Source organism: Balaenoptera borealis (assembly GCF_965194805.1).
Source record: "Balaenoptera borealis genome assembly, chromosome: 6".
Lineage (NCBI taxonomy): Eukaryota > Metazoa > Chordata > Mammalia > Artiodactyla > Balaenopteridae > Balaenoptera > Balaenoptera borealis.
In genome coordinates this window covers 51,057,734-51,083,577 of record NC_138863.1, presented here as the reverse complement: position 1 = coordinate 51,083,577, position 25,844 = coordinate 51,057,734, and the positions used below count along the sequence as shown (strand labels likewise).

General features: G+C 36.2%; 1 protein-coding gene across 4 annotated transcripts in view; it reads left to right on the top strand.

The window, feature by feature from the left end:
• The first annotated feature begins 3,248 nt into the window (after window positions 1–3,248).
• DNAJC10 (DnaJ heat shock protein family (Hsp40) member C10) overlaps window positions 3,249–25,844 on the top strand; it is a 57,346-nt gene continuing 34,750 nt past the window's right edge. For 3 of the 4 annotated variants that reach the window (XM_082397523.1, XM_082397522.1, XM_082397520.1), the window contains exons 1-9: window positions 3,249–3,476; window positions 4,040–4,090; window positions 5,003–5,352; window positions 6,966–7,128; window positions 9,122–9,172; window positions 15,005–15,087; window positions 15,692–15,823; window positions 16,397–16,490; window positions 17,576–17,653. In XM_082397523.1, coding sequence (XP_082253649.1) covers window positions 5,149–5,352; window positions 6,966–7,128; window positions 9,122–9,172; window positions 15,005–15,087; window positions 15,692–15,823; window positions 16,397–16,490; window positions 17,576–17,653 — 805 coding nt within the window. In that variant the 5' untranslated portion in view covers window positions 3,249–3,476; window positions 4,040–4,090; window positions 5,003–5,148. The remainder of the gene's footprint in view (window positions 3,477–4,039; window positions 4,091–5,002; window positions 5,353–6,965; window positions 7,129–9,121; window positions 9,173–15,004; window positions 15,088–15,691; window positions 15,824–16,396; window positions 16,491–17,575; window positions 17,654–25,844) is intronic. The other variant, XM_082397521.1, reaches the window with a different exon arrangement.

Genomic DNA, 25,844 nt, shown 5'->3' with positions numbered 1-25,844 from the left:
TAGATTCCTATTGACTTACAATTTCCATTTCCTCAGCTCCCATCCAATCTCCAGTCCACTGCAATCTGGCTTCCACCCTTACCACCCACTAAAATTGTGCTTTCTGTGATGGCTATAACCTAACTGCCAGACCCAATTAACAAGTTTTAGTCAGTATCTTACCTGAATCATTCTCATTAACTTCCTTCATGTTTAGTTGTTTTTGAATATATCTAATCATCTCATTTTTGACTCCTTGATGAGCTCTTCTTTTTCAGATCACTTCTCAAATTAATTTGTTTTATTCAAAAAAAATGTATTTAGTACCTACCATATGCCAGGAAGAACTGGGGATACAACAGTAACTAAAACAAACAAAAATTCCTGTCTTCGTGGAGCTTACATTCTTCTTTTTTTTTAAATTAAGGTAGAATTCACGGGCAGCATTATATTAGTTTCAGGTGTACAACATAAGGATTTGATATTTCTATATATTGTGAAATGATCACCACAATAAGAATTTTGCAGAATTTTATTTTTGTGATAAGAACTTTTAAGATCTACTCTTTTAGAAATCAAATACCCAATACAGTATTATTCACTATAGTCACCCTGCTGTACATTACATCTTCAGGACTTATTTATTTTATAACTGGAGGTTTGCACCTTTTGACTCCTTCCCGCATTTCACCAACCCTCCTACCCCCAGCCTCAGGCAACCACCAATCTGTTCTCTGTATCTATGAACTTGGTTTTTTGTTTTGGGGTTTTTTTTTAGAATGCACATATAAGTGAGATCATACAGTATTTGTCTTTCTCTGCCAACTTATTACTCTTAGCATAATGCCCTCAAAGACCATTCATGTTGTCTCAAATGGCAATATTTCATTCTTTTTTATGGCTGAATAATATTCCACTATATATACATATTTTTCTTATCTATTCATCCTTCAATGGACATTTAGGCTCTTTCCATATCTTAGCTATTGTAAATAATGTTGCAGTGAACATATAGATGCATATGTCATTTCTAATTAGTGTTTTCATCTTCTGATAAATACCCAGAAGCAGAATTGCTGGATCACATGGTAGTTCTATTTTTAGCTTTTTGAGGAACCTCTGTACTGGTTTCCATAGTGGCTATACCAATCTAGATTCCCACGAACAGTGCACAAGGGTTCCTTTTCTCCATGTCCACTCCAGCATTTGTTATCTCTTATCTTTATAACAATAGTCATTCTAACAGGTGTGAGGTGTTATCTCATTGTGGTTTTGATTTGCATTTCCCTGATGGTTATGTAATAGGGAAGAACCTTTGTATTCTATTACAAATTAATCACTAAAGGGATGTTGCCTATAAGCTTAAATTACACATAATGCCCATCTCTGGGAACCCTGCCTCCCAGGTAACGAGCATTAAGGTAAAATACCTTTGTATAGCTCACAGGAAACATCCTGACCAGGCCCACCTGTGAATGACTGCAAGGAAGAAATTAACACATCCCCTCTGGAGATTGACCAGAACCGGGAAATGTTTGACTTTACTCCCTCCCCTTTTAGTATAAAAGAAGGCTGAATTCTAACTCAGGCAAGATGGTTTTTTGGGACACAAGTCTGCCATGTTCTTGGTCTGCTGGCTTTCTGAATGAAGTTGCTCTTCCTTGCCCCCAAAACTGGTCTCTTGATTTATTGGCCTGTCATGCAGTGAGCAGTATGACCCTGCTGTGTACCTTTATTTGGACATAATCTAGGGAACTTGAAATAGATATATCCAAATCAGAATCCTTTATCTTCTCCCTAAACAGATCTTCATTCCGTGAGTGGTACTCAGCCACCTAAACCAGAAGTTAACCCTAGATCCTTTCTCTCTTTTATCTCCCACAACCAACTAATCACCATTTCTTGCCAAATTTACTCTTTCTCTAACATTCTCCTAACTGTTCTCCCTTTCTCCAGTCATGGTCCCTTTGTATTCACTCTCCAATAGCTACCAGAATGATCTAAAATACAATCTCAGTCCCTTACTTAAAAGCTTTAAGTAGCTTCCTGATTACCTAAAAGGTAGTCTATGTCTTCATCATGGCATAAAACCCACTGTAATCTTGGCCCCTGCTTGATTCTCCAGTTTTCTTTTTTGCTCTTCAATTTACTCTAAAGATTTTGGTGGCTCACAGGGTGACATAATGATTAACATCACAGTCTCCGGAGCCAGGCTGCTCAGGTGTGAATCTCAGCTCTATCATATATTTACCTTGGTTTCCTCAACTGTGACATGGATATATTAATAGTCCCTGTCATATAAGATTACTTGGAGGACTGAATTACATGTGTGCTTAGACCAGTTCCTGGCACTTATTAGCTACTATTACATTAGGCTGCTTCTAATATTTCTGCCTTTGCTCTGACTACTTTCTCTTCTTTCGGGCAATATATTAGTTCAGCTATGGATCCTACATGGTCATCATTTTTTAACAAGCTGACATTTGATTTACTACACATGAAATTGTTACCAAGTACAACTTATATTAGGGTTGATGTCATAAGCAGGCATCCTCTTCATCAGGATGTTTTCTCTTTTGATGCTTGCAACTGCAGCTACTTCCATTGTTCTAGTTACATTTCTGCAGATCAAAAATGCAGTTTCTATACCACATCATTTAGATGTAAATGTGGGAGAGAGGAGTATGGATAACTCCCCAGTTTCCAGTTTGGATGACTAGGAAGTCAGGCAATACTGTAGAATGCTCAAAGGTTTGTCACCCACACACACTCATAAATATTTTTATTTCTTCCAAATTTCCTACTCCCTCTTCAGCCCTCTAGACCGACACTGCTATCAATGTCACTTAAGTTAAATTCCCTTTTCTGCCCCACCCACCCAACGACCAGAAAAATCCTCTATAGCTCTGCCTTTCCCTTTAAGAAGAACAGGGTCACAGGGAAATTGCACGCCTAAACCCGCCCTCCGGGGGAGGGGGGGGGAATTGGTCCCGTCACCACAGCAACGGGAGCAAAAGGGGGCGGACTTTGTCGTCCAGCTTCCTGCCCGCGGTGTGCGCTAGCCGCGATGGTGCGGCAGCGCGGGCTTTGTGGGTATTGCGTGTTCTTCAGCTCCGGGTTGGAGCCGGAGCCGGAGGCGGATTCCGCGCAAACGGCCACGTCAACCTAAACCTGCACCGCCCTCCCCACCCTGCTGCGCCCGCAGATCCTGAGGCGAGTCCTCCCAAGCAGCGTCCTCCACGCCTTTCCCACAATGCCCCGCGCCAGGCCCCGCCCCGCCTCGCCTAGGAGACGGCCGCGCGAGGAGCCGAGCCGAGCCGGCCGCGCTCGTCGCTGCCGGTGCGGCTGCTCGTACCGCATAGCGGGCGCCGCGGGCCAGCGGTCAGAGAGTGCGTGCTTCCTTACCGCACGCACAGCTTGTGTTTGGCCGAGTGGGGTCTGCCGCCGGGGATTGAGGATGGGGAAGTAGCTGCAGGAGACGACCTCGCAGCACCGAGGTGGGCATGGGTGGGGAGCCGGGGCTCTGCTGGAGCTGGCGGCGGCCTGGGCCCTCCGGGAAGGGAGGGGCTAAATGCCTGTGCACTGGAATCTCCCCTCCTTTTCGCTCTTGAGGCTGGTTTATTGTGTTCTCGCTTCCAGTCTTCCTCCGTTCTACCTACACCGCCATTCCTCCGCCCAGCAATTCCCCGCTTTTTGCTCCAATTTCTCACTTTACCCTCAGTTATCCAGGTTCCTTTCTCCCTAATCCGACCTGAGATTTCACACACCAGCAACACTTGACAGTCTCTTTCACCTAGTGTCTCCCTTTCCCCTTTCCCCGCAACGCATCCTGGAGTGGTGGCACCGAGGAGTTAGTGTTGCATTTACCTGCAGCTTCCACCTGTCCCCGCAGCTCGGCGCACAGCCTCAGGCACGCCCACGCTGTCTGAGAACCACCACTAGGCAGGGAACAAACACCGCTCGTCTCAAAGTGGTGTTTGAGAATATATTCTCTACTTTATTCTAAACGTTGTTTTTTAGTCTGGATGTTTATTAATCTCCATCACTCTATTTTACAAAGGGTTTTCTGGTGGCGTGAAAAGGATTAGAAATGAACCCAAACCATTCACAGGTAAGGAAAAAAAATTTTAAATAGGCATTTAGGATTAAATGAAGAAAGGAGGAACTGAGGATGCTAGGAAGGTTAGATTTTTCGAAGCATTATGATATGTTTGGAACTATTGATAAAGTATACAAGTTTACATGTGATCTGATTTTATTTTTACCCTACACAGGTGAGCATGTCTAAATAACTGATTCCTTTTCTCCTTTTGTTTCTTTTTCTATTTTTATTATTGCCAAATGTAAACTTTGCAATAAAATTACAGTTAACTTGCAGTTATTAGTCTTCTAGTTTATAAAATAGTAACTACTTAGGTATAAGTAAGCACCTTCTGAGAAAATTCAGGGGAAAAAACGTCCGACTATGTAAGTTGTTACAGCGATATAAATTCACTGCTAACTCTTGGACGGTTTATATGAAAAATACAGACCCTTTGGAAGGATCTGGTGCTTCTTTCTAGTACTCCCAAAGGATATTTCCTACAAGTGAAATTTGATTGAAATGAAAACTGAATAGCCTTAAAGGGGTGAAGAAATAACCAAAAAGGAAGCAGATCAAAAGAGGCAAGCTTAAGCTGGGTAGAAGATGGAAGGAAATAGCTCTCCCCCCACCCTCCCGCCTTGTGTTCTGGTGCTGATAGAGCAAGTTGCTGCACTTGTTTGTTTGTAAAGAGTTCTAGGTAGCTGCAACCTCACTAGCTACTTTTTACCTTTATCTGCTACCTTGAGTGATCTCACGAATCTGTCTACCTAGATAACGGAAGCAGTGAAGGGGGCCCCCAAAGAACAGAGCCTGAGGCACTCACCATGATTTGTCATTTACTGGAGATTGTATTGCTGGCCATGTTATTTAGTAAATAGTGTTATTGATGTGTTTGGTTTTTTATTAATGTATTTCAACTACCTGATTTTCTCTCTTTAGATTAACATTTTGGGAAAAAATTCATGATACCTGTTTCACCTTTGGAGTAATGTGGACAGAAGTTCTCAGATTTGCATATTACATCAACCGGAACCAGTGGCATTATCTTAATGTTCACTTGAGTCAGAACTTGTACAAGAAAAACAATGGGAGTCTGGTTAAATAAAGATGACTATCTCAGAGACTTGAAAAGGGTCATGCTCTGTTTTCTAATAGTGTATATGGCCATTTTAGTGGGTACAGATCAGGATTTTTACAGTTTACTTGGTGTATCCAAAACTGCAAGCAGTAGAGAAATAAGACAGGCTTTCAAGAAATTGGCATTGAAGCTACATCCTGATAAAAACCCGGTAGGTAAAAATTTCTTTTTAAACATATCTAATTAATGTGTTTCAGTAAGTTTGGGTATGTATTTAAATTATTTTTAAAATTATTTTAAATAAGTGCTCAAAATGGTTAAGAACAATCACATGTCAAAAATCATAATGCAACTTCTGTACTAAAAACAGAAGAAGCAAAATGTTCTAAGTTCAGAAGAGTGTAAAGGAATGTCTGTACCAAAAATGCAGTTCTCTCTTAATTTGAAAACTAATTTCCAACAGTTACGTTACAGATGTTAATCACAAAGCAGTAGATTTCCTAGTAAAGCAGTTTAAAATCAAGTATTTTAGAACAGTAACAGAAAAATTATTTCCTTAGAACTTAGAGGGTATGTCTTGCTAAAAATGGCAGTAATAGCTAATAATAGTATGCTTCAACTTTAACTATTTTCTCCCATGTGCAAGTCTAAGAACAGAGTCAGAAAGTATTATAAATTAAAACTTGGGAGCAGCCAAATCCAGTTAATTCCAATCATAAATATTGATTATGTATCCTATGATGTAATCCTTCAAAACTGTATTAGTTTTAATTCTTAAGGTATTTTTATAATTTATCTCATTCATTTTTTTCTTACTGAGATTTGATACTCTTCAAGGAGAAAGATTTAATTATATCTAGATAGAACTTTTTTTACTGTTCAGTAACTGCAGTTTTTTGGGTTTTTTTTGTTTTTTTTACTATTTTTATTTATTTTTTATTTTTTATGTTTTATTTTTGGCCTTACCACGGATTCAATCACTGACCAGGGATTGAACCCCCGCCACTGCAGTGAAAGCCCAGAATCCTAACCACTAGGTCACCAGGGAAGTCCCTAGATAGAATTTTAAATAGGATTATTTTATTTCGATTGCATAAAGCTGAGCAACAGCTGAGCAATAGAATCAGTATTTCTCTAAAACACTTGTTAATTGGTAATATTTTCTTGAGATCTACATTGTATTGTGTTTAGGGTTTTCATTATTTCAGATTTTTCTTTAAAATTTCAGAATGTTATTTCTTTTAAGTTTCTACATGAAAGATGGTAGACCACTTACAACTAAGTATTATTTAGATGAAAACATTCTTCAAAAAACAATTCTATGAAACAGTAACAAATGAAACGTATTAATCCAGTTTTGAGTTGTTACTCTGATATTAGTCCTTATGTCATTATCTGATAGATTGGAGTACATAACTTTTTTTTACTTAAAGTACTGGGTTTTGCCTCAAATAGAAAAATAACCTACAAATTTCTTCGTGATTGTTTTAAGGGTAACACATAATATTTACAATATTAAGTGTTTCCAAGGGTTCATTTGTCAGTTTTTTCTGTTGCATCTCTTAGAAGTAGTGACTTATATTTGATGACCACCTCTATCAACCTTTTGAAGCATCAATTCTCATTTCTATTACTTTTCGTATTTTTTAAGATTGTAGTTCTTTAAAAATACTTTTTGACTTTTTATTTCAATGCATGAGCACCCATTTCATATTGTACTACTCCTCCTTATCTTGGTATCTGTTCACACAGAAATCTCAGGATTAAGTTAAATCAATTGATCGTGTATCTGAAACAAATATTATATCTAATATTTTTTAATAGAATAACCCAGATGCACATAGTGATTTTTTGAAAATAAACAGAGCATATGAAGTACTAAAAGATGAAGATCTGCGGAAAAAGTATGACAAATATGGAGAAAAGGGACTTGCAGATAATCAAGGAGGCCAGTATGAAAGCTGGAATTATTATCGTTATGATTTTGGTAAGATGATATGATATTCCTTATGAAATTGTTTATTCGAGTAAATTTAGAAAATTTTGTTTCACCACTTAGCTAATGTATAAACTATTACATAGTTAACATGTGTCCCCTTGACTTTTTTTTTTAATTTATTTAATTTATTTTATTTTTGGCTGCATTGGGTCTTTGTGGCTGCATTGGGTCTTTGTTGCTGCACGCGGGCTTTTCTCTGGTTGCGGCGAGCGGAGGCTACTCTTCGTTGTGGTGTGCAGGCTTCTCATTGTGGTGGCTTCTCTTGTTGGGAGCACGGGCTCTAGGTGCACAGGCTTCAGTAGTTGTGGCACACGGGCTCAGTAGTTGTGGCTCGCGGGCTCTAGAGCACAGGCTCAGTAGTTGTGGCGCATGGGCTTAGTTGTTCCACGGCATGTGGGATCTTCCCGGACCAGGGCTCGAACCCGTGTCTCCTGCATTGGCAGGCAGATTTTTAACCACTGAGCCACCAGGGAAGTCCCCCCTTGACCTTCTTTTTAATATAACATGAGAGTGGAATTCAAAAGGAAAGTCAAGTAGTATGTAGATATCTGTATAAATATGAAGGTGTTTTGGTCATAATCTTGTTAAATACTTTTAAAATAAGGATTGCTATTTAATTTTTTAAAATATGTGTATTAGAAGTTAAATATTGAAGCCTTTCAGTATTTTTAGAGCATCATATTTTCCAAGGAAGACTAAAGTTTCCTTTAATAGTGGTCACTTCAGTAGAAATGCCATTCTTCTTAATTAGTAATGATTAATAATGGTTGAAGGTATTGACAGGAATGAGAAATGAGACAAGAGCAGAGAGAGTAAACAAGTTAAAGAGATTGAGGGAGGGGGAAAGTAAATACAGGTGTCAAGCAAAGAGGGAGCATTCCGATACCCAGTAGTTCTCTTGTGATTGTTATAAGGGTAACACATAATATTTACAATCTCAATTAGCCTCCAATGCAGGCAGAGAACTGAAGTATGCTTTTATCTTAGACTAAATAAAATATTTTCAGTTTGTATCTGGAGTATTTGTTTCTCAAGACTGACTTTTCAAAATAGTATTTTCAGGTATAATCACTATAGCTTAATAGTCTATAACAGGTGTCAGCAATCTATATTTCACAGGCTAAGTCCGGCCTGCCACCTGCTTTTGTAAATAAAGTTTTATTGGAATACAGTTTTGTTCATTTATCTACATATTTTTCACACTTCAGCGGCAGAGTTGAATAGCTGTGACAGAAACCATATGTCCCACAAAATCTAAAATATTTACTAACCCCTGGTATATATCCATCACTAATATTTAGATAATTTATGTAGTAATGAGAAACTTTCTCACATTGGTGTTAATTATTATTATAAATAAAATTTATATTTACTTAAGTTTGCTTCTACCTCTGCAAGTATTCTAATTATATAAGACTTTTAGCAATACAAAATATTTTTAAGCGATAACACATTAAAAAAAAATGCAGTCTGAAAGTGAATGAGGTCTCTAATCTAGTTAACAGTAATGTACTAGTGCCAATTTCCTGGTTTGGATATTGTACTAAAATTACATAGTATGTCACCATTAGGGGAAGCTGGATGAAAGATAAGTAGGACTCTGAACTGTTTTTACAATTTCCTGCAAGTCTATAATTATTTCAAAATAAAAACTTTTTTTAAAAAACGTATAATAGACATTTTCTGTAGAGATGACATTGTGTGAATATTGGGAATCCCCACCCCCTGCCACACACAGACACACACACCCCATGACAGTCCATATCAGGAAACTAATGTCTTTTGATACTCTTTAAATGTATCACCAATGGTATTATTACTCTTTGCTTTTCTCTTAGTGTATTGCATATTCTTCCACTTGGAGATTTAGTATAGCAATCTGATTTTTGATGATTGAAACAAAAGTAAGTAACATCTTTTATGTGGTAATTTATTTTTATAATGAAGTTTTAACTATAATTTTATGTATTTTTCTAAATAGGTATTTATGACGATGATCCTGAAATCATTACATTGGATAGAAGAGAATTTGGTAAGTTTGGGGGTATATGATTTTCTAAAGCTAGTTCAAGACCAGTCTCTTAACTAAAACGCTCAAGGACAAATGCATTTAGAATTTAGAAATTTTAAAAATTTTAGCAAGGTAATATGGTATATACTGTATTTTAAATAATGTTCTATAACCATAGTTGAGGTTTTCACATAGTTTCTTTTATTGTCATCATCAACTTTTCTTTCCATTATGTCAGTGAACTTTTATGACATTCTGTGTATTAGCAACAATAATTATTCCTCTCTTTTGGCAGTTGAGGAAATGAAACCTTAGAAGTGCTAGCAACATCCTCAACATTCTGTACATGTGTGTTTGTGTATAATTGACACATTTGAAATAATGAACCAATATTCTTTTTTTCTATATTTTTTCACATTATTAAAAAGTGTTTATATTTAAGAGTAGTTATGTGAAAAAAAAGGCTAATACAAAATTGTATATGCAGTATAATACAAATCATACAAAAGGTATACACATATATGCATAGAGGATAAAAGCTGGATGAGAACAAAATAAAAATATCAGCACTGATAAAAAAGTTCTTAGCAGAATGTGGGGCAGTATACTATTTTTTTTTTTTTTTTAAAGAATATTTAGCTCCTGTATTTCTTTTTTTTTTTTTTTTAACTTTGGGTTTATTTATTTATTTATGGCTGTGTTGCGTCTTCGTTTCTGTGCGAGGGCTTTCTCTAATTGCGGCAAGTGGGGGCCACTCTTCATTGCGGTGCGCGGGCCTCTCACTATCACAGCCTCTCTTGTTGTGGAGCACAGGCTCCAGACGCGCAGGCTTAGTAATTGTGGCTCACGGGCCTAGTTGCTCCGTGGCATGTGGGATCTTCCCAGACCAGGGCTCGAACCCGTGTCCCCTGCATTGGCAGGCAGATTCTCAACCACTGCGCCACCAGGGAAGCCCCTACTATTTTTTAAAAAATAATATTTACACAGCAAAATGCATAAGTGTATACTAAATAAAAGAAGTAAAAATAACACATAGCCCCCATATCAGTTCAGGATAGGTTTGTATGCCAGGTGAGCTTCCTGCAAACTTGCAGAAATACTTCTGGTTTTAGAACTTTTATATTTCAGGGTTTTGAATAAGTATGTGGTTATTTTTGGAAGCAGATTTAATTTGATCTGTGATTTGTGTGAAAATGGATATAAAAATATATTTCTACTGTACTTTGCATTGCATTGTAGAAAACCTTAAAGATACTTACATTTTCAAATTTGTACACTTGTAATAAAATATTCTTTTCTACTTCAAACCAATATATTTTACCTCAAATCATATTTCAATTTTATTTTGCTGTGTTACAGTCTCATTTAATTTAGAAAACTAAAATAGCATACTAGCTGCAAAATAAATTTATATAATTTCTCATGTTATCATCATAAACAATGTGTTACAGTCACTTGTTTCTGTACAGTTCCTTCTAAGCAAGAATTGCATCGTATTCTTACTTGTATATCATGTTGGCGAGTTCAGGCCTACAAGGTAGCTGTTCAGTACATTATTTTGTTAAAAGTCTTGTAGTGAACACTTGAACAAGCTCTAAGGAAAATGGGTGTCTTTTCTACAGAGGAAATGGAGGAAAATTTGATTCATTTGTATTGTTGGTAGACAGAACTGACACCCATGTCACAAGCTTGCAGAATCATAACTTTTTAGACTGTAGTTATATGAACCTATTGATTTTTCTGTGGTTATTGTCTATCATCTGCTAGTCAGTCAATAAGTATTTTGTGGTCCTGTGGGGCAGAAAACTTTGGAATTAGAGATAGAGTTAGAGGAACTGAACAAAACCTGCAAGCTGACTAATCCATGAATCCACCCAGAATGAAAGACTTTCCTGATGGTTGTATTGCACATGGGTTCAAACTTTTTCAGATTTGTTATTATAGAGAAAAGGTTAAGAACTGCTAATAATTCATATGGAACTCCAAATAGTAGTTAAGAATTAATAGTCACAAAACCTTAGAGACAGTTTTTCAGAAATAATTAACTGACATTGATAGGTTCGGTGCAAAGTTGCCACTATTCAGTCTGAACTCTAATACTACCCTGTGTATTACTAGGCTAAGACAAGCTGATCCCTAAGTTTTAGCTGAAGAAGCCAAGGGAGGACGATAAATAAGGATGGATAGTAGTATCAACTTGTGCCTATGTAAATATCACATTAGCATACTTGGTTGTGGGTCTCTTTCCATTACCAGTAGTTTCTATTGGTTTGGGTCACTTAATCTGGTCTTTTGTGTAACTAATTATATAAACAATTATGGAGTTATTTTTAAGTTATGTATGTTCTCTTGCTCCAGAGAGAAGTTATATTTTCTTCTGACTAGGGTCACTAACAATCTCAGATCAGCTTTATCCAAACAGAGACTGAAATGATTCAAAAGCTGAGCTTTGTACTTGTACAGGACTGGTCTCCTTCCAGTTCATCTTTATTTACAGGACCCTTCTCTACATGTGCCCTGAACTCCATCTTTGTCCCTCTAGTCTCATGAATCTATTGAAAGCTCTGCTCAGTTTCTTGCCTATCAACTACCTCCTGGCAAACATTGGCCCCCTGATTTCTACCTCCTCCCATTCCTGGGCCCTGTAATTCTTCTCTGCATTGGTAACTCTCTGATGCTTTCAACAGTAGTCTTTTGTATTTTCTCCAGTTCTGAAGTTGTAGTGGAAGAGTTAATCCAGATTACATAGTTCACTTTTATCAGGAGTGGAACTCTGAAATGTTCAACTATAGTACAGAAGAAAAAATGTGATTAATAAACTTCGCTTTGAAGTTCTTATCCTTCCCATTAAACATGATGCATATTATCTTTTTATATGTCATAGAAAAGTATTATGCAGTTATTAAAACAAGTTCTAGATAGTACCTGCGAAAGCAAAGAACATCTTGCACTTAACAGTAGTCATTTTGAGTAGTACCCACACAATACATTCATCCTTTTGAAGACACGCTCAAGAAATTAAAGAGGAACTCAAAGCACTTCTGCCTTTTTTTACATTTTTCTAGGCTAACAGAAGCTATTAGCTATAATCACATAAATATTAACAGACATTAGCTATAGTTGTATAGTTTAGAAGCTGAAAATCACATTTTGAAGTATACTTGTTCTATTCTGAGTCACTAGGTTATGCAAAAACATCCCATTGAGCTTTGATAATACAGTATTAAAAATATTTTTAATAATAGTGGGAACTGGGCAAATAAGTTAGAAGTAGTCTATGAAAACAAAGTACCAAGATGGGAGACATTTTTTTTTCCCACTTTAAATAAGGTTTTGTGTCAAATTAAATGCCATTATTTTTTTCCCTTCCAGTTTTATTGAGATATAACTGACATACAGCACTGTATAAGTTTAAGGTGTACAGCATGATTTGACTTACATCCATCATGAAATGATGATCAAAATAAGTTTAGTAAATATTCATTATCTTATACAGATACAAAATTAAAGAAATAGGAAAAAATGTTTTCTTGTAATGGAACTCTCAGGATTTGCTCTTAACAACTTTTATATATGATATACAGCATTGTTGATTATACTTATGATGTTCTACATTCCATCCCTAGTACTTTTTTGTCTCGTAACTAGAAGTTTGTACCTTTTGACCACCTTCATCCAACTCTCTCTCCCCCCGACCCCCGCCTCTGGTAACCACAAACCTGATCTCTTTTTCTGTGAGTTTGTTTCTGAAGTGTAATGACATACAACACTGTGTTAGTTCCTGTTACACAACATAGTGACTTGGTGTTTCTGTACATTTCAAAGTGATCACTACAGTAAGTCTGATTATGATATGTCACCATACAAAGATATTACATAGTCGTTGACTACTCCACACACTGTACGTAGCAGTCTCTGTGTGTGTGCTTATTAACTCATTTTAACAACCCTGCATTTTTACTCCCTCCACCACCACATTTACTGACTTTGATGTCATATTTTACATCTTTTTGTTTTATATATTCCTTAATTATTTATTGAGTATATATTTTACTACTTTTGTCTTTTAACCTTTTTACTAGCTTTATACATGGCTGATTTACTACCTTTATTGTATATTTGACTTTAACAATAAGATTTTTTTTTTTTTTTGAGATTTTTTTTCCTTCCGTAATTTTCATTTTTCTAGTTGTGGCCTTTTCTTTTTCACTTAGGTAAGTCCCTGTAACATTTCTTGTAAAGCTGGTTTCATGGTGATGAACTCTTTTAGCTTTTGCTTCTCTGTAAAACTTTTGATCTGTCCTTCAAATCTTAATGAAAGCCTTGCTGGGTAGAGTCTTCTTGGTTATAGGTTTTTCCCTTTCATCACTTTAAATATATTGTTAAGATGTTCAGAGAATTTGGGAGAAGATTGAATGAACAGAGTGAGAAGTTAGAAGTTTTTGAACAAAGAGTTAGAAAATATAAAGAACAACCAAACAGATGAAGAATATGATAACTGAAATGAAAAAATACACTAGAAGGAATCAACAGTAGATTAGATGATGCAGAGGAATGGATCAGCAAGCTGGAAGACAGAGTAGTGGAAATCACTGAAGCTGAACAGGAAAATGAAAAAAGAATAGAAAGAAATGAGGACAGTTTAAGAGACCTCTGGGACAACGTCATGTGTACTAACATTTGCGTCATAGAGGTCCCAGAGGAAAGGGGCAGAGAACATATAAGATTTTACCTAAATTCATACCAGTTGATCTAAGTCAGCATGGCAATTATTTTGGCAAACTAGATAGAGTGGTCTATTTGTCAGACTTTCTAACCTTTGCCAAAGAACAGCTGATAAAATCCTAATGTATACACTTTGCTTGTAATGTATGGCTTAACTGTTTTTCACATAGATCTGTGTGTCTTGTAACTGAAATGTAGGTGAACATTATTGCGCATGTTACTAATTAATCTGAATCAGTTACACATATTTAGAATAGTGTGCATGTTTTGATGTCTTGGTATAATTTATTATAACTTATGAAAATATTTTCTTTAAAAATTACTGACAACTGATTTTCATATGGAATTACATGGAGACTAACTAAAAGCAAATTTTCTTAACTTTTTTATCTTGAATGTTAGAGCGCATCCTTACAATGATAAAATTTTTAAATGAATAAATTTTGTTTATATCAGGTCCTCTTATAGATTAGATTATAACCTATAAGGTATTGTTGGGTAGATATTATGTAGTGTTCAGATCTATTAGCAAATATGTATTCATGTTTTGAATTGTTAAAAACTTTGATCTAATATTTCAAATAACACAGTTTTCCAAGGAAAATGTCTTTTTAAGAGCAAAGATTAGATTTAATCCCCACAGTCCTTACTATGTCGTGTAGGTCTCTTCATTCTTTCAGAATCTGGAGTAGCTGTCAGAATTGATTGACTGTGTGCTTAACCAGTGCTGCAGATAGTAGAAGAGCTTAAATCTCAGTCTCTCTCATTGTTTCTCTTCATTTCTCTCAACCACACAGACTGTCATGAGGTTTGGCTGTTGCTTCCTTTTGTTGCTTCCTTTCTTTTTACAGCTTCTTGCTGACATGGATCATGCAGTTCAAGGTTGTTTCTTATTCAAGTAGGGCTTGGAAGAGTCAAAAAAAAAAGATATTGTTAGTTTGACAGTTGAAATAGTATGTTTTCTTCTTATAGAAAAAATTATACAGAAAATGATAAAGGCAGTGTGAGAAATATATGACTTTTTTTCATTCTGATATCAAGGAAACTTCTTAACTAAAATAGGTACAAACCTTTAGTAAATTGGTTGTTTTGGTTGTTCTAAGTTGTTTTGGTTTTATGTACTTTCAGATGCTGCTGTTAATTCTGGAGAACTGTGGTTTGTGAACTTCTACTCCCCAGGGTGTTCACACTGCCATGATTTAGCTCCCACAGTACGTATTTTTTACATCCTGATTATTAAAGTCTTACTGTTTACAACTGATCTGTTATTTGAGTGTTTTTTTAAATTTGAGTGTTATTTGAGGGTTTTTTCTATTAGTAGTAACTATAACAGAAATGACTATAATATTTTTTCACATGTATATGGTTTTACTTCCTGAGCATAATCTCCTTTAATAAAGTACAGCTTGGGGACTTCCCTGGTGGTGCAGTGGTTAAGAATCTGCCTGCCAATGCAGGGGACACGGGTTCAAGCCCTGGCCCAGTAAGATCCCACATGCCACAGAACAACTAAACCCGTATGCCACAACTACTGAGCCTGTGCTCTAGAGCACGTGAGCCACAACTACTGAAGCCCGCGCGCCTAGAGCCCGTGCTCCGCAACAAGAGAAGCCACTGCAATGAGAAGCCTGCACACCACAACAAAGTGTAGCCCCATCTCTCCGCAGCTAGAGAAAGCCTGCGTGCACCAACAAAGATCCAGTGCAGCCAAAAAGAAATAATTAATTAATTTTAAAAAAAAGGAAAGTACAGCTTGAAGAATGTTCAGGGAAAGATAAATGATCTTATAAGAAGAAACTCTTTTTTTCCTCATAGTGGAGAGACTTTGCTAAAGAAGTAGATGGATTGCTTCGAATTGGAGCTGTTAACTGTGGCGATGATAGAATGCTTTGCCGAATGAAAGGAGTGAACAGTTATCCCAGCCTCTTCATTTTTAGGTCTGGAATGGTAAGAGATAAAATTGGCATTTTTTTTTTTTTAATTGGTAGAACATTATAGCAAAGGGAATACTAGAGAAAACACTATGTGAATTTGTAGAATCTTTTGATTTTTAAGTCTTATTTTAGATGCCATCTAACTATACTCTAGTCATAATAAACATTTTTTATTATACTGTGAATACTTTTAGATGCCATTATTTTGTCTTTGTTCTATTTCAAAATTAAATGTTTTCCAATTTCAGTTTCCATCTTAAAGAACATGTTAACCAATATGCATGTTGTACTTTATAATTTACAAAGTATTTTACAGGTGTTTTCTCTCATTGAATGTAAAGTTCTGATTTCCCTTCCTCTCCCCAGTGTTAAGTGATAAAAGTGAAACTAAAAACATAAATAGTATTATTCAAATGTCTGACATGGAATGTGTGCAATCAAGATTCTTAGCATGTCAGTTAGAAATACACTGTACTATTGAGAGACAGATCTTACTTATTCAGAATAATGGAGAATCAAGGTATTTGGTATGAGTTTTAAAAAGAAAAAGTAAAAGACATTTCTCTTTTTATAAATAAAAAAATAGGCTGCAGTGAAATACCATGGTGACAGATCAAAGGAAAGTTTAGTGAATTTCGCCATGCAGCATGTTAGAAGCACAGTGACAGAATTGTGGACAGGTAATTTTGTTTTCATAATTTGCTTGATTTTCAAGGATACTTTGAATTGGTATTTTAAGCTTTTCAGTGGCAATGTTCTGGTCATAATACTGAAATTTTAAAATATCTTTTCCATGCTTCTTAGAAGGGAATTGTGTCATTTGTTCTGAGCCCTACTAAATAGTAGGCATTTAATAAATTAACTATATTTATACATAAACTAAAACAATTTTGATGTAGGACATGGGTATGAAGTGGGGCTAGGTGAAAAGGCAACTTTGCAAGTGCAACTAAATATTTAGTAAACCAAGTGTTTTATTGCTTTCATAAGTATACTACATCAGGCAGTAAATTCATGCCTGTATTCAGTTTAATTTTGAAGTTTAAAAACTCTTCTAATCTTAGGTTTTGAATTCATCAAGTGACTTTAGGTGGGTTATTTAATTATCTGTACTACCCATGAAATGATAGTATTTACTTCTAAAGGGATGCTGATATCATTCATTGAATACAGTTATGTCTCTGAAACTATGTTAAATACTAGGGCTGTAGTAATAAACTATATAATCCCTGCCTTCCAGGACCCCATTAGTAAACCATTAAAATGCAGTGTAGTAACCATTATGATAGAGGTAAGCTTAGGGAAGCATGAAGGATATGAAAGAACTCAGGTGGGGAAAGGAGGAAGGATTAGGAAACTTCTTGAACGAGGTCAGATATAACCTGTCTTGAAAGTGAAGAGGAAGCCTTAAAAGGTCACTGTATTTGGGAAACTGGTAGTATTTCATGAATCTAACAAAAAGATGGGTAATGGGTAGAGTGGCTTGGGGAAGAATATGGCTGGCTGTATGGGTAGACAAAGCTCAGATCACAAGGGGCCTTACTTGCCAATTTGTTTCTTAATGAAATAATGAATTTAGATTTTATGTGATTAAAAAAAATAAATAGTTGAAGGAATTTGATATGCTCAAGAGGATTTTTAGGAATCCTGAAAACTACTCAGAGTGGATTGGAAATGGGTGACATTAGAAGGGAAAACCCATTTAGAAAACGGTTTCCATTATGGAGTAGTAAATGATCAGAAATTTTCTTTATTTTCTCTTAAGGAAATTTTGTTAACTCCATACAAACTGCGTTTGCTGCTGGTATTGGCTGGCTGATCACTTTTTGTTCCAAAGGAAGAGGTAATATTTGTTATTTTGTTAATGATGAAGAGACCATGACATTTGATTTTTAGGTGACAGTCTTTTTTTTCCCCTAGGTTTATTGAGATATAATTGACATAGAGCATTCTGTAACTTTAAGGTGTACAATTTGTTGATTTGAAACACATGTTGCAAAATGATGACCACCACCATAACATTAGCTAACACCTCCATCCTGTCACCTATTTACCATTTTTTTCTTGGGGCGAGAACATTTAAGATCTACTCTTTCAGCAGCTTTCAAGTATTTTTTTTTTTTTTTTAAAGATTTATTTATTGATTGATTGATTACTATGTTGGGTCTTCGTTTCTGTGCTAGGGCTTCCTGTCGTTGCGGCAAGCGGGGGCTACTCTTCATCGCGGTGTGCGGGCCTCTCACTATTGTGGCCTCTTTTTGTTGCGGAGCACAGGCTCCAGACGCGCAGGCTCAGTAGTTGTGGCTCACGGGCCTAGTTGCTCCGTGGCATGTGGGATCTTCCCAGACCAGGGCGCGAACCCGTGTCCCCTGCATTAGCAGGCAGATTCTCAACCACTGCGCCACCAGGGAAGCCCCAGCTTTCAAGTATTTTATACAGTATTGTTAGCTATAATCACTGTATGCTGTACAGTAGATCCCCAGAAGTTATTAATCTTGTAACTGGAAGTATGTACCCTTAGATTAAGTGAAAGTCTTAAGTATGCTTCTATAATTGATTATTTTCAAAATACAGTTTGTACCCAGTTATAATTTTTTTATTTATTGAATATTTCTTTTTGATTATATTATACATGTTATAAAATTATTAAGTTCCTTTTTTTCTTTTGAAGTTGAAGTATATATTTACAATATTGTGTTAGTTTCAGGTGTACAGCATAGTGATTCAGTTTGGTTTTTTTGTGGAATATATTCCAATATATTCCAATAATGGAATATATTCCATTATAGGTTATTATAAGATACTGGGTATAATTCCCTGTACTATACAGTAAATCCTTGTTGCTTATCTATTTCATGTAAAGTAGCTTGTTTCTGTTAATCCCACACTGTTTGTCCTTTCCTCCCTCTCTCCCCTTTGGTAACCATAAATTTGTTTCCTGTGTCTGTAAGTCTGTTTCTGTTTTGTATTAAATAGATTGAGTTGTATTATTTTTTAGATTCCACATATAAATGATATCATGTATTTGTCTTTCTCTGTCTGACTTACTTCACAAAGTATAATATTCTCTGGGTCCATCCATGTTGCTGCAAATGGCAATATTTCATTATGTTTATGGCTGAGTAATATTCCTTTGTATCCATACCACATCTTAAGCCAGTTGTCTGTTGATGGGCACTTGGGTTGTTTCCATGTCTTGGCTATTGTAAATAGTGCTGCTATGAACATTGGGGTGCATGTATCTTTTCAAATTACAGTTTTTGTGTTTTCCAAATATATACCCAGGAGTGGAATTTCTGGATCATATGGTAGCTCTATTTTTAGTTTTTTTTGAGGAACCACCATACTGTTTTCCATAGTGGCTATACCAGTTTACATTCCCACTGACAGTGTAGCAGGGTTCCCTTTTCTCCACATCCTTTCCAGCATTTATTTGTAGACTTTTAGATGATAGCCATACTTACTGGTGTGAGATGATACCTCATGGTTTTGACTTGCATTTCTTTAATAATTAGCCATGTTGAGCATCTTTCATGTGCCTGTTGGCCATCTGTATGTCTTCTTTGGAGAAATCTCTATTTAGGTCTTCTGCTGTTTTTTTTTTTTTTTTTTTTCCTTTTTGACCATGCAACACGGCATGTGGTATCTTACTTCCCCAACCAGGGACTGAACCTTCTTGCCCTGCATTGGAAGCACAGAGTCTTAACCACTGGACCACCAGGGAAGTTCCTGCCCATTTTTTGATTGGGTTGTTTGTTTTTTTTAATTTGGTCATATGAGCTATTTACATATTTTGGATATTAACCCCATTTCAGTCACATCATTTGCAAATATTTTCTCCCATTCCTTAAGTTGTCTTTTCATTTTGTTGAAGGTTTCTTTGCTGTGCAAAAGCTTGTAAGTTTGATTAGGTCCTATTTGTTTATTTTTGGTTTTTATTGCTTTTGCCTTGGGAGATTGATCTAAGAAAATATTTCTACAATTTATGTTCAAGAATGTTTTGCCTGTGTTCGCTCTTAGGAATTTTGTGGTGTTGTGTCTTATATTTAGGTCTTTAAACCTTTTTTTTTTTTTAATTGAGGTATAGTTGATTTACAGTGTTGTGTTAATTACTGCTGTATAGCAAAGGGATTCAGTTATACATATATTTACATTCTTTTTTTTAATATTCTTTTCCATTATGGTTTATCATAGGATACTGAACATAGTTCTCTGTGCTATACAGTAGGACCTTGTTGTTTATCCATTCTGTATGTAAAAGCTTACATCTGCTAACCCCAACCTCCTATTCCATTCCCGCCCAACCCCCTCCCCCTTGGCAACCACCAGTCTGTTCTCTATATCCGTGATTCTGTTTCTGTTTCATAGGTTCATTTGTGTTGTATTTTAGATTCCACATATAAGTGATATCACATGGTATTTGTCTTTCTCTTTGACTTACTTCACTTAGTAGATAGTCTCTAGTTGCATCCATGTTGCTGCAAATGGCATTATTTCATTCTTTTTTATGGCTGAGTAGTATTCCATTGTATATATGTACCACATCTTCTTTATCCATTCATCTATCGATGGACATTTAGGTTGTTTCCATGTCTTGGCTATTGTGAATAGTGCTGCAGTGAACATAGGGGTGCATGTATCTTTTTGGAATGGAGTTTTGTCTGGATATAAGCCCAGGATTGGGATTGCTGGATCATATGGTAATTCTGTTTTTAGTTTTTTGAGGAACCTCTATTCTGTTCTCTATACTGGCTACACCAACTTACATTCCCACCAACAGTGTTGGAGTGTTCTCTTTTCTCCACACCCTCTCCAGCATTTGCTATTTGTAGACTTTTTAATGATGGCCATTTTGACTGGAGGTGGTACCTCACTGTAGTTGTGATTTGCATTTCGCTAATAATTTGTGATGTTGAGCATCTTTTCATGTGCCTACTGGCCATCTGTATTTCTTCTTTGGAGAAATGTCTGTTTATGTCTTCTACCCATTTTTCGATTTCGTTGTTTGGTTTTTTGTTGTTGAGTTGTATGAGCTGTTTGTGTATTTTGGAAATTAAGTCCCTGTTGGTCGCATCATTTGCAAATATTTTCTCCCATTCTGTAGGTTGTCTTTTTGGTTTTGTTTATGGTTTCCTTTGCTGTGCAAAAGCTTTTAAGTTTGATTAGGTCCCATTTGTTTATTTTAGTTTTTATTTTTAATGCCTTGGGAGACTGAGCTAAGAAAACGCTGGTATGATTTATGTCAGAAAATGTTTCGCCTATGATTTCTTCTAGGAGTTTTATGGTGTAATGTCTTATATTTAAGTCTTTAAACCATTTTGAGTTTACTTTTGTGTATGGTGAGAGGGTGTGTTCTAACTTCACTGATTTACTTGTGGCTGTCCAACTTTCCCAATACCACATGTTGAAGAGATTGTTTTTTCCCCATTGTATATTCTTGCCTCCTCTGTTGAAGATTAATTGACTGTAGGTGTGTGGGTTTATTTCTGGGCTCTCTGTTCTGTCGCATTGATCTGTATGTCTGCTTTTGTGCCAGTACCACACTGTTTTTTTTTTTTAATTATTTTTGGCTGTGTTAGGTCTTCGTTGCTGCGCAGGTTTTCTCTAGTTACAGCGAGCGGGGGCTACTCTTTGTTGCGGTGCACGGGCTTCTCATTGCGGTGGCTTTTCCTATTGTGGAGCACAGGCTCTAGGTGCACGGGCTCCAGTAGTTGTGGCGCATGGACTTAGTTGCTCCGCGGCATGTGGGATCTTCCCGGAGCAGGGCTCGAACCCGCATCCCCTGCATTGGCAGGTGGATTCTTAACTACTGCACCACCAGGGAAGTCCCCACACTGTTTTGATTACTGTAGCTTTGTAGTTGTAGTATTGTCTGAAGTCTGGGAGGGTTATGCCTCCTGCTTTGTTCTTTTTCTTCAGGATTGCTTTGGCAATTCCGTCTCTTTTATGGTTCCTTATGAATTTTAGGATTATTCTAATTCTGTGAAAATGTCATGGGTAATTTGATAGGGATTGCATTAAATCTGTAGATTGCTTTGGGTAGTATGGCCATTTTAACAATATTAATTTTTCCAATCTAGGAGCATGGGTTATCTTTCCATTTTTTTGAATCGTCTACAGTTTCCTTTTTTAATGTTTCATAGTTCTCATCGTATAAGTCTTTCACCTCCTTGGTCAGGTTTATTCCTAAGTAGTTTATTTTGGGGCTGCGATTTTAAAAGGTATTGGTTTTTTACATTCTCTTTTTGATATTTCATTGTTGGTGTGAAGAAATGCAACCGATATCTGTATGTTACTTTAAAAATTTTTTTTATACAGCATGTTCTTATTAGTTATCTGTTTTATACATATTAGTGTACATATGTCAGTGCCAATCTCCCAATTCATCCCACCACCAGCCCCCACCCCTGCTTTCCCCGCTTGGTGTCCGTACGTTTGTTCTCTACATCTGTGTCTCTATTTCTGCCTTGCAAACTGGTTCGTCTGTACCATTTTTCTAGATTCCACATATGCATGAATATACGATATTTGTTTTTCTCTTTCTGACTTCATTTTGTATACAGTCTCTTGGTCCATCCATATCTCTACAAATGACCCAATTTCGTTCCTTTTTATGGCTGAGTCATATTCCATTGTATATATGTACCACATCTTCTTTATCCATTCATCTGTCGATGGGCATTTAGGTTGCTTCCATGACCTGCCTATTGTAAATAGTGCTGCAGTGAACATTGGGGTGCATGTGTCTTTTTAAATTACGGTTTTCTCTGGGAATATGCCCAGTAGTGGGATTGCTGGGTCGTATGGTAGTTCTATTTTTAGTTTTTTAAGGAGCCTCCATACTGTTCTCCATAGTGGCTGTATCAATTGACATTCCCACCAACAGTGCAAGAGGGTTCCCTTTCCTCCACACCCTCTCCAGCATGTGCTGTTTGTAGATTTTCTGATGATGCCCATTCTAACCAGTATGAGGTGATACCTCACTGTAGTTTTGATTTGGATTTCTCTAATAATTAGTGACGTTGAGCAGCTTTTCATGTGTCTCTTGGCCATCTGTATGTTTTCTTTGGAGAAATGTCTGTTTAGGTCTTCTGCCCACTTTTGGATTGGGTTGTTTGTTTTTTTAATATTGAGCTGCATGAGCTGCTTATATATTGTGGAGATTAATCCTTTGTCCATTGATTTGTTTACAAATATTTTCTCCCATTCTGAAGATTGTCTTTTCATCTTGTTTATGGTTTCCTTTGCTGTCCAAAGTTTTGAAGTTTCATTAGGTCCCATTTGTTTATTTTTGTTTTTATTTCCATTACTCTAGGAGGTGGATCAAAAAAGGTCTTGCTGTGATTTATGTCAAAGAGTGTTTTTCCTATGTTTTCCTCTAAGAGTTTTATAGTGTCGGCCTTACATTTAGGTCTCGAATCCATTTTGAGTTTATTTTTGTGTATGGTGTTAGGGAGTGTTCTAATTTCATTCTTTTACATGTAGCTGTCCAATTTTCCCAGCACCACTTATTGAAGAGACTGTCTTTTCTCTGTTGTATATCCTTGCCTCCTTTGTCATAGATTAGTTGACCATAGGTGTGTGGGTTTATCTCTGGGCTTTCTATCCTGTTCCATTTATCTATATTTCTGTTTTTGTGCCAGTACCATAGTGTCTTGATGACTGTAGCTTTGTAATATAGTCTGAAGTCAGGGAGTCTGATTCCTCTAGCTCCTTTTTTTTCCCTCAAGATTGCTTTGGCTATTCGGGGTCTTTTGTGTCTCCATATAGATTTTAAGACTTTTTGTTCTAGTTCTGTAAAAAAAAATGTCATTGGTAATTTGATAGGGGTTGCATTGAATCTGTAGATTGCTTTGGGTAGTATAGTCATTTTCACAATATTGATTCTTCCAATCCAAGAACATGGTATATCTCTTCATCTGTTTTGTCATCTTTGATTTCTTTCATCACTGTCTTACAGTTTTCTGAGTACAGATCTTTTACCTCCTTAGTAGGTTTATTCCTAGGTATTTTATTCTTTTTGTTACAATGGTGAATGGAATTGTTTCCTTAATTTTTCTTTCTGGTCTTTCGTTGTTAGTGTATAAGAATGCAAGAGATTTCTGTGACTTAATTTTCTATCCTGCAACTTTACCAAATTCATTGATCAGCTCTAGAAGTTTTCTGGTGGCATCTTTAGGATTCTCTATATATAGTATCGTGTCATCTGCAAACAGTGACAGTTTTAGTTTTTCTTTTCTGATTTGGATTCCTTTTATTTCTTTTTCTTCTCTGACTGGTGTGGCTAAAACTTCCAAAACTATGTTGAATAATAGTGGTTAGAGTGGGCAACCTTGTCTTGTTCCTGATCTTAGAGGAAATGGTTGCAGTTTTTCACCATTGAGAACAATGTTGGCTGTGGGTTTGTCATATATGGCCTTTATTATGTTGAGGTAGGTTCCCTCTATGCCCACCTTCTGGAGAGTTTTTATCATAAATGGGTGTTGAATTTTGTCAAAAGCTTCTTCTGCATCTATGGAGATGATTATATGGTTTTTATCTTTCAGTTTGTTAATACGGTGTATCACATTAATTGATTTGCATATATTGAAGAATCCTTGCATCCCTGGGATAAATCCCACTTGATCCTGGTGTATGATCCTTTTAATGTGTTGTTGGATTCTGTTTGCTAGTATTTTGTTGAGGATTTTTGCATCTATATTCATCAGTGATATTGGTCTATAATTTCCTTTTTTGTAGTATCTTTGTCTGGTTTTGGTATCAGAGTGATGGTGACCTCATAGAATGAGTTTGGGAGTGTTCCTTCCTCTGTAATTTTTTGGAAGTGTTTGAGAACGATGCGTGTTAGCTCTTCTCTATATGTTTGATAGAATTCACCTGTAAAGCCATCTGGTCCTGGACTTTTTGTTTCTTGGAAAATTTTTAGTCACAGTTACTTGTGTAACTTTCATTACTTGTGATTTGGTCTGTTCATATTTTCTGTTTCCTCCTGGTTCAGTCTTAGAAGGTTATACCTTTATAAGAATGTGTCCATTTCTGCCAGATTGTCCATTTTATTGGCATGGAGTTGCTTGTAGTAGTCTCTTACGATGCTTTGTATTTCTGCAATGTCCATTGTAACTTCTCCTTTTTCATTTCTAATTTTATTGATTTGAGTCCTCTCCCTCTTTTTCTTGATGAGTTTGGCTAAAGGTTTATGAATTTTGTCTATCTTCTCAAAGAACCAAATTTTAGTTTTATTGATCTTTGCTATTTTCTTTGTTTCTCTTTCATTTATTTCTGCTCTTATCTTTATGAGTTCTTTCCTTCTACTATGGGTTTTGATTGTGCTTCTTTCTCTAGTTCCTTTAGGTGTAAGGTTAGATTGTTTATGTGAGATTTTTCTTATTTCTTGAGGTAGGATTGTATTGCTATAAACTTCTCTCATTACTGCTTTTGCTGCATCCCATAGGTTTTGGATCATCGTGTTTTTGTTGTCATTTGTCTTTAGGTATTTTTTGATTTCCTCTTTGATTTCTTCAGTGATCTCTTGGTTATTTAGTATCGTATTGTTTAGCCTCCATGTGTTTGTGTTTTTTACTTTTTTTCCCTGTAATTGATTTCTAATCTCATAGCGTTGTGGTCGGAAAAGATGCTCGATATGATTTCAGTTTTCTTAAATTTACCAAGGCTTGATTTGTGACCCAAGATGTGATCTATCCAGGAGAATGTTCCGTGAGCACTTGAGAAGAACGTGTAATCTGCTGTTTTTGGATGGAATGTCCTATAGATATCAATTAAATCTGTCTGGTCTATTGTGTCATTTAAAGCTTGTGTTTCCTTATTAATTTTCTGTCTGGATGATCTGTCCATTGGTGTAAGTGAGGTGTTAAAGTCCCCCACTATTATTGTGTTACTGTCAATTTCCTCTTTTATAGCTGTTAGCAGTTGCCTTATGTATTGAGGTGCTCCTATGTTGGGTGCATATATATTTATAATTGTTATATCTTCTTCTTGGATTGATCCCTTGATTATTATGTAGTGTCCTTCCTTGT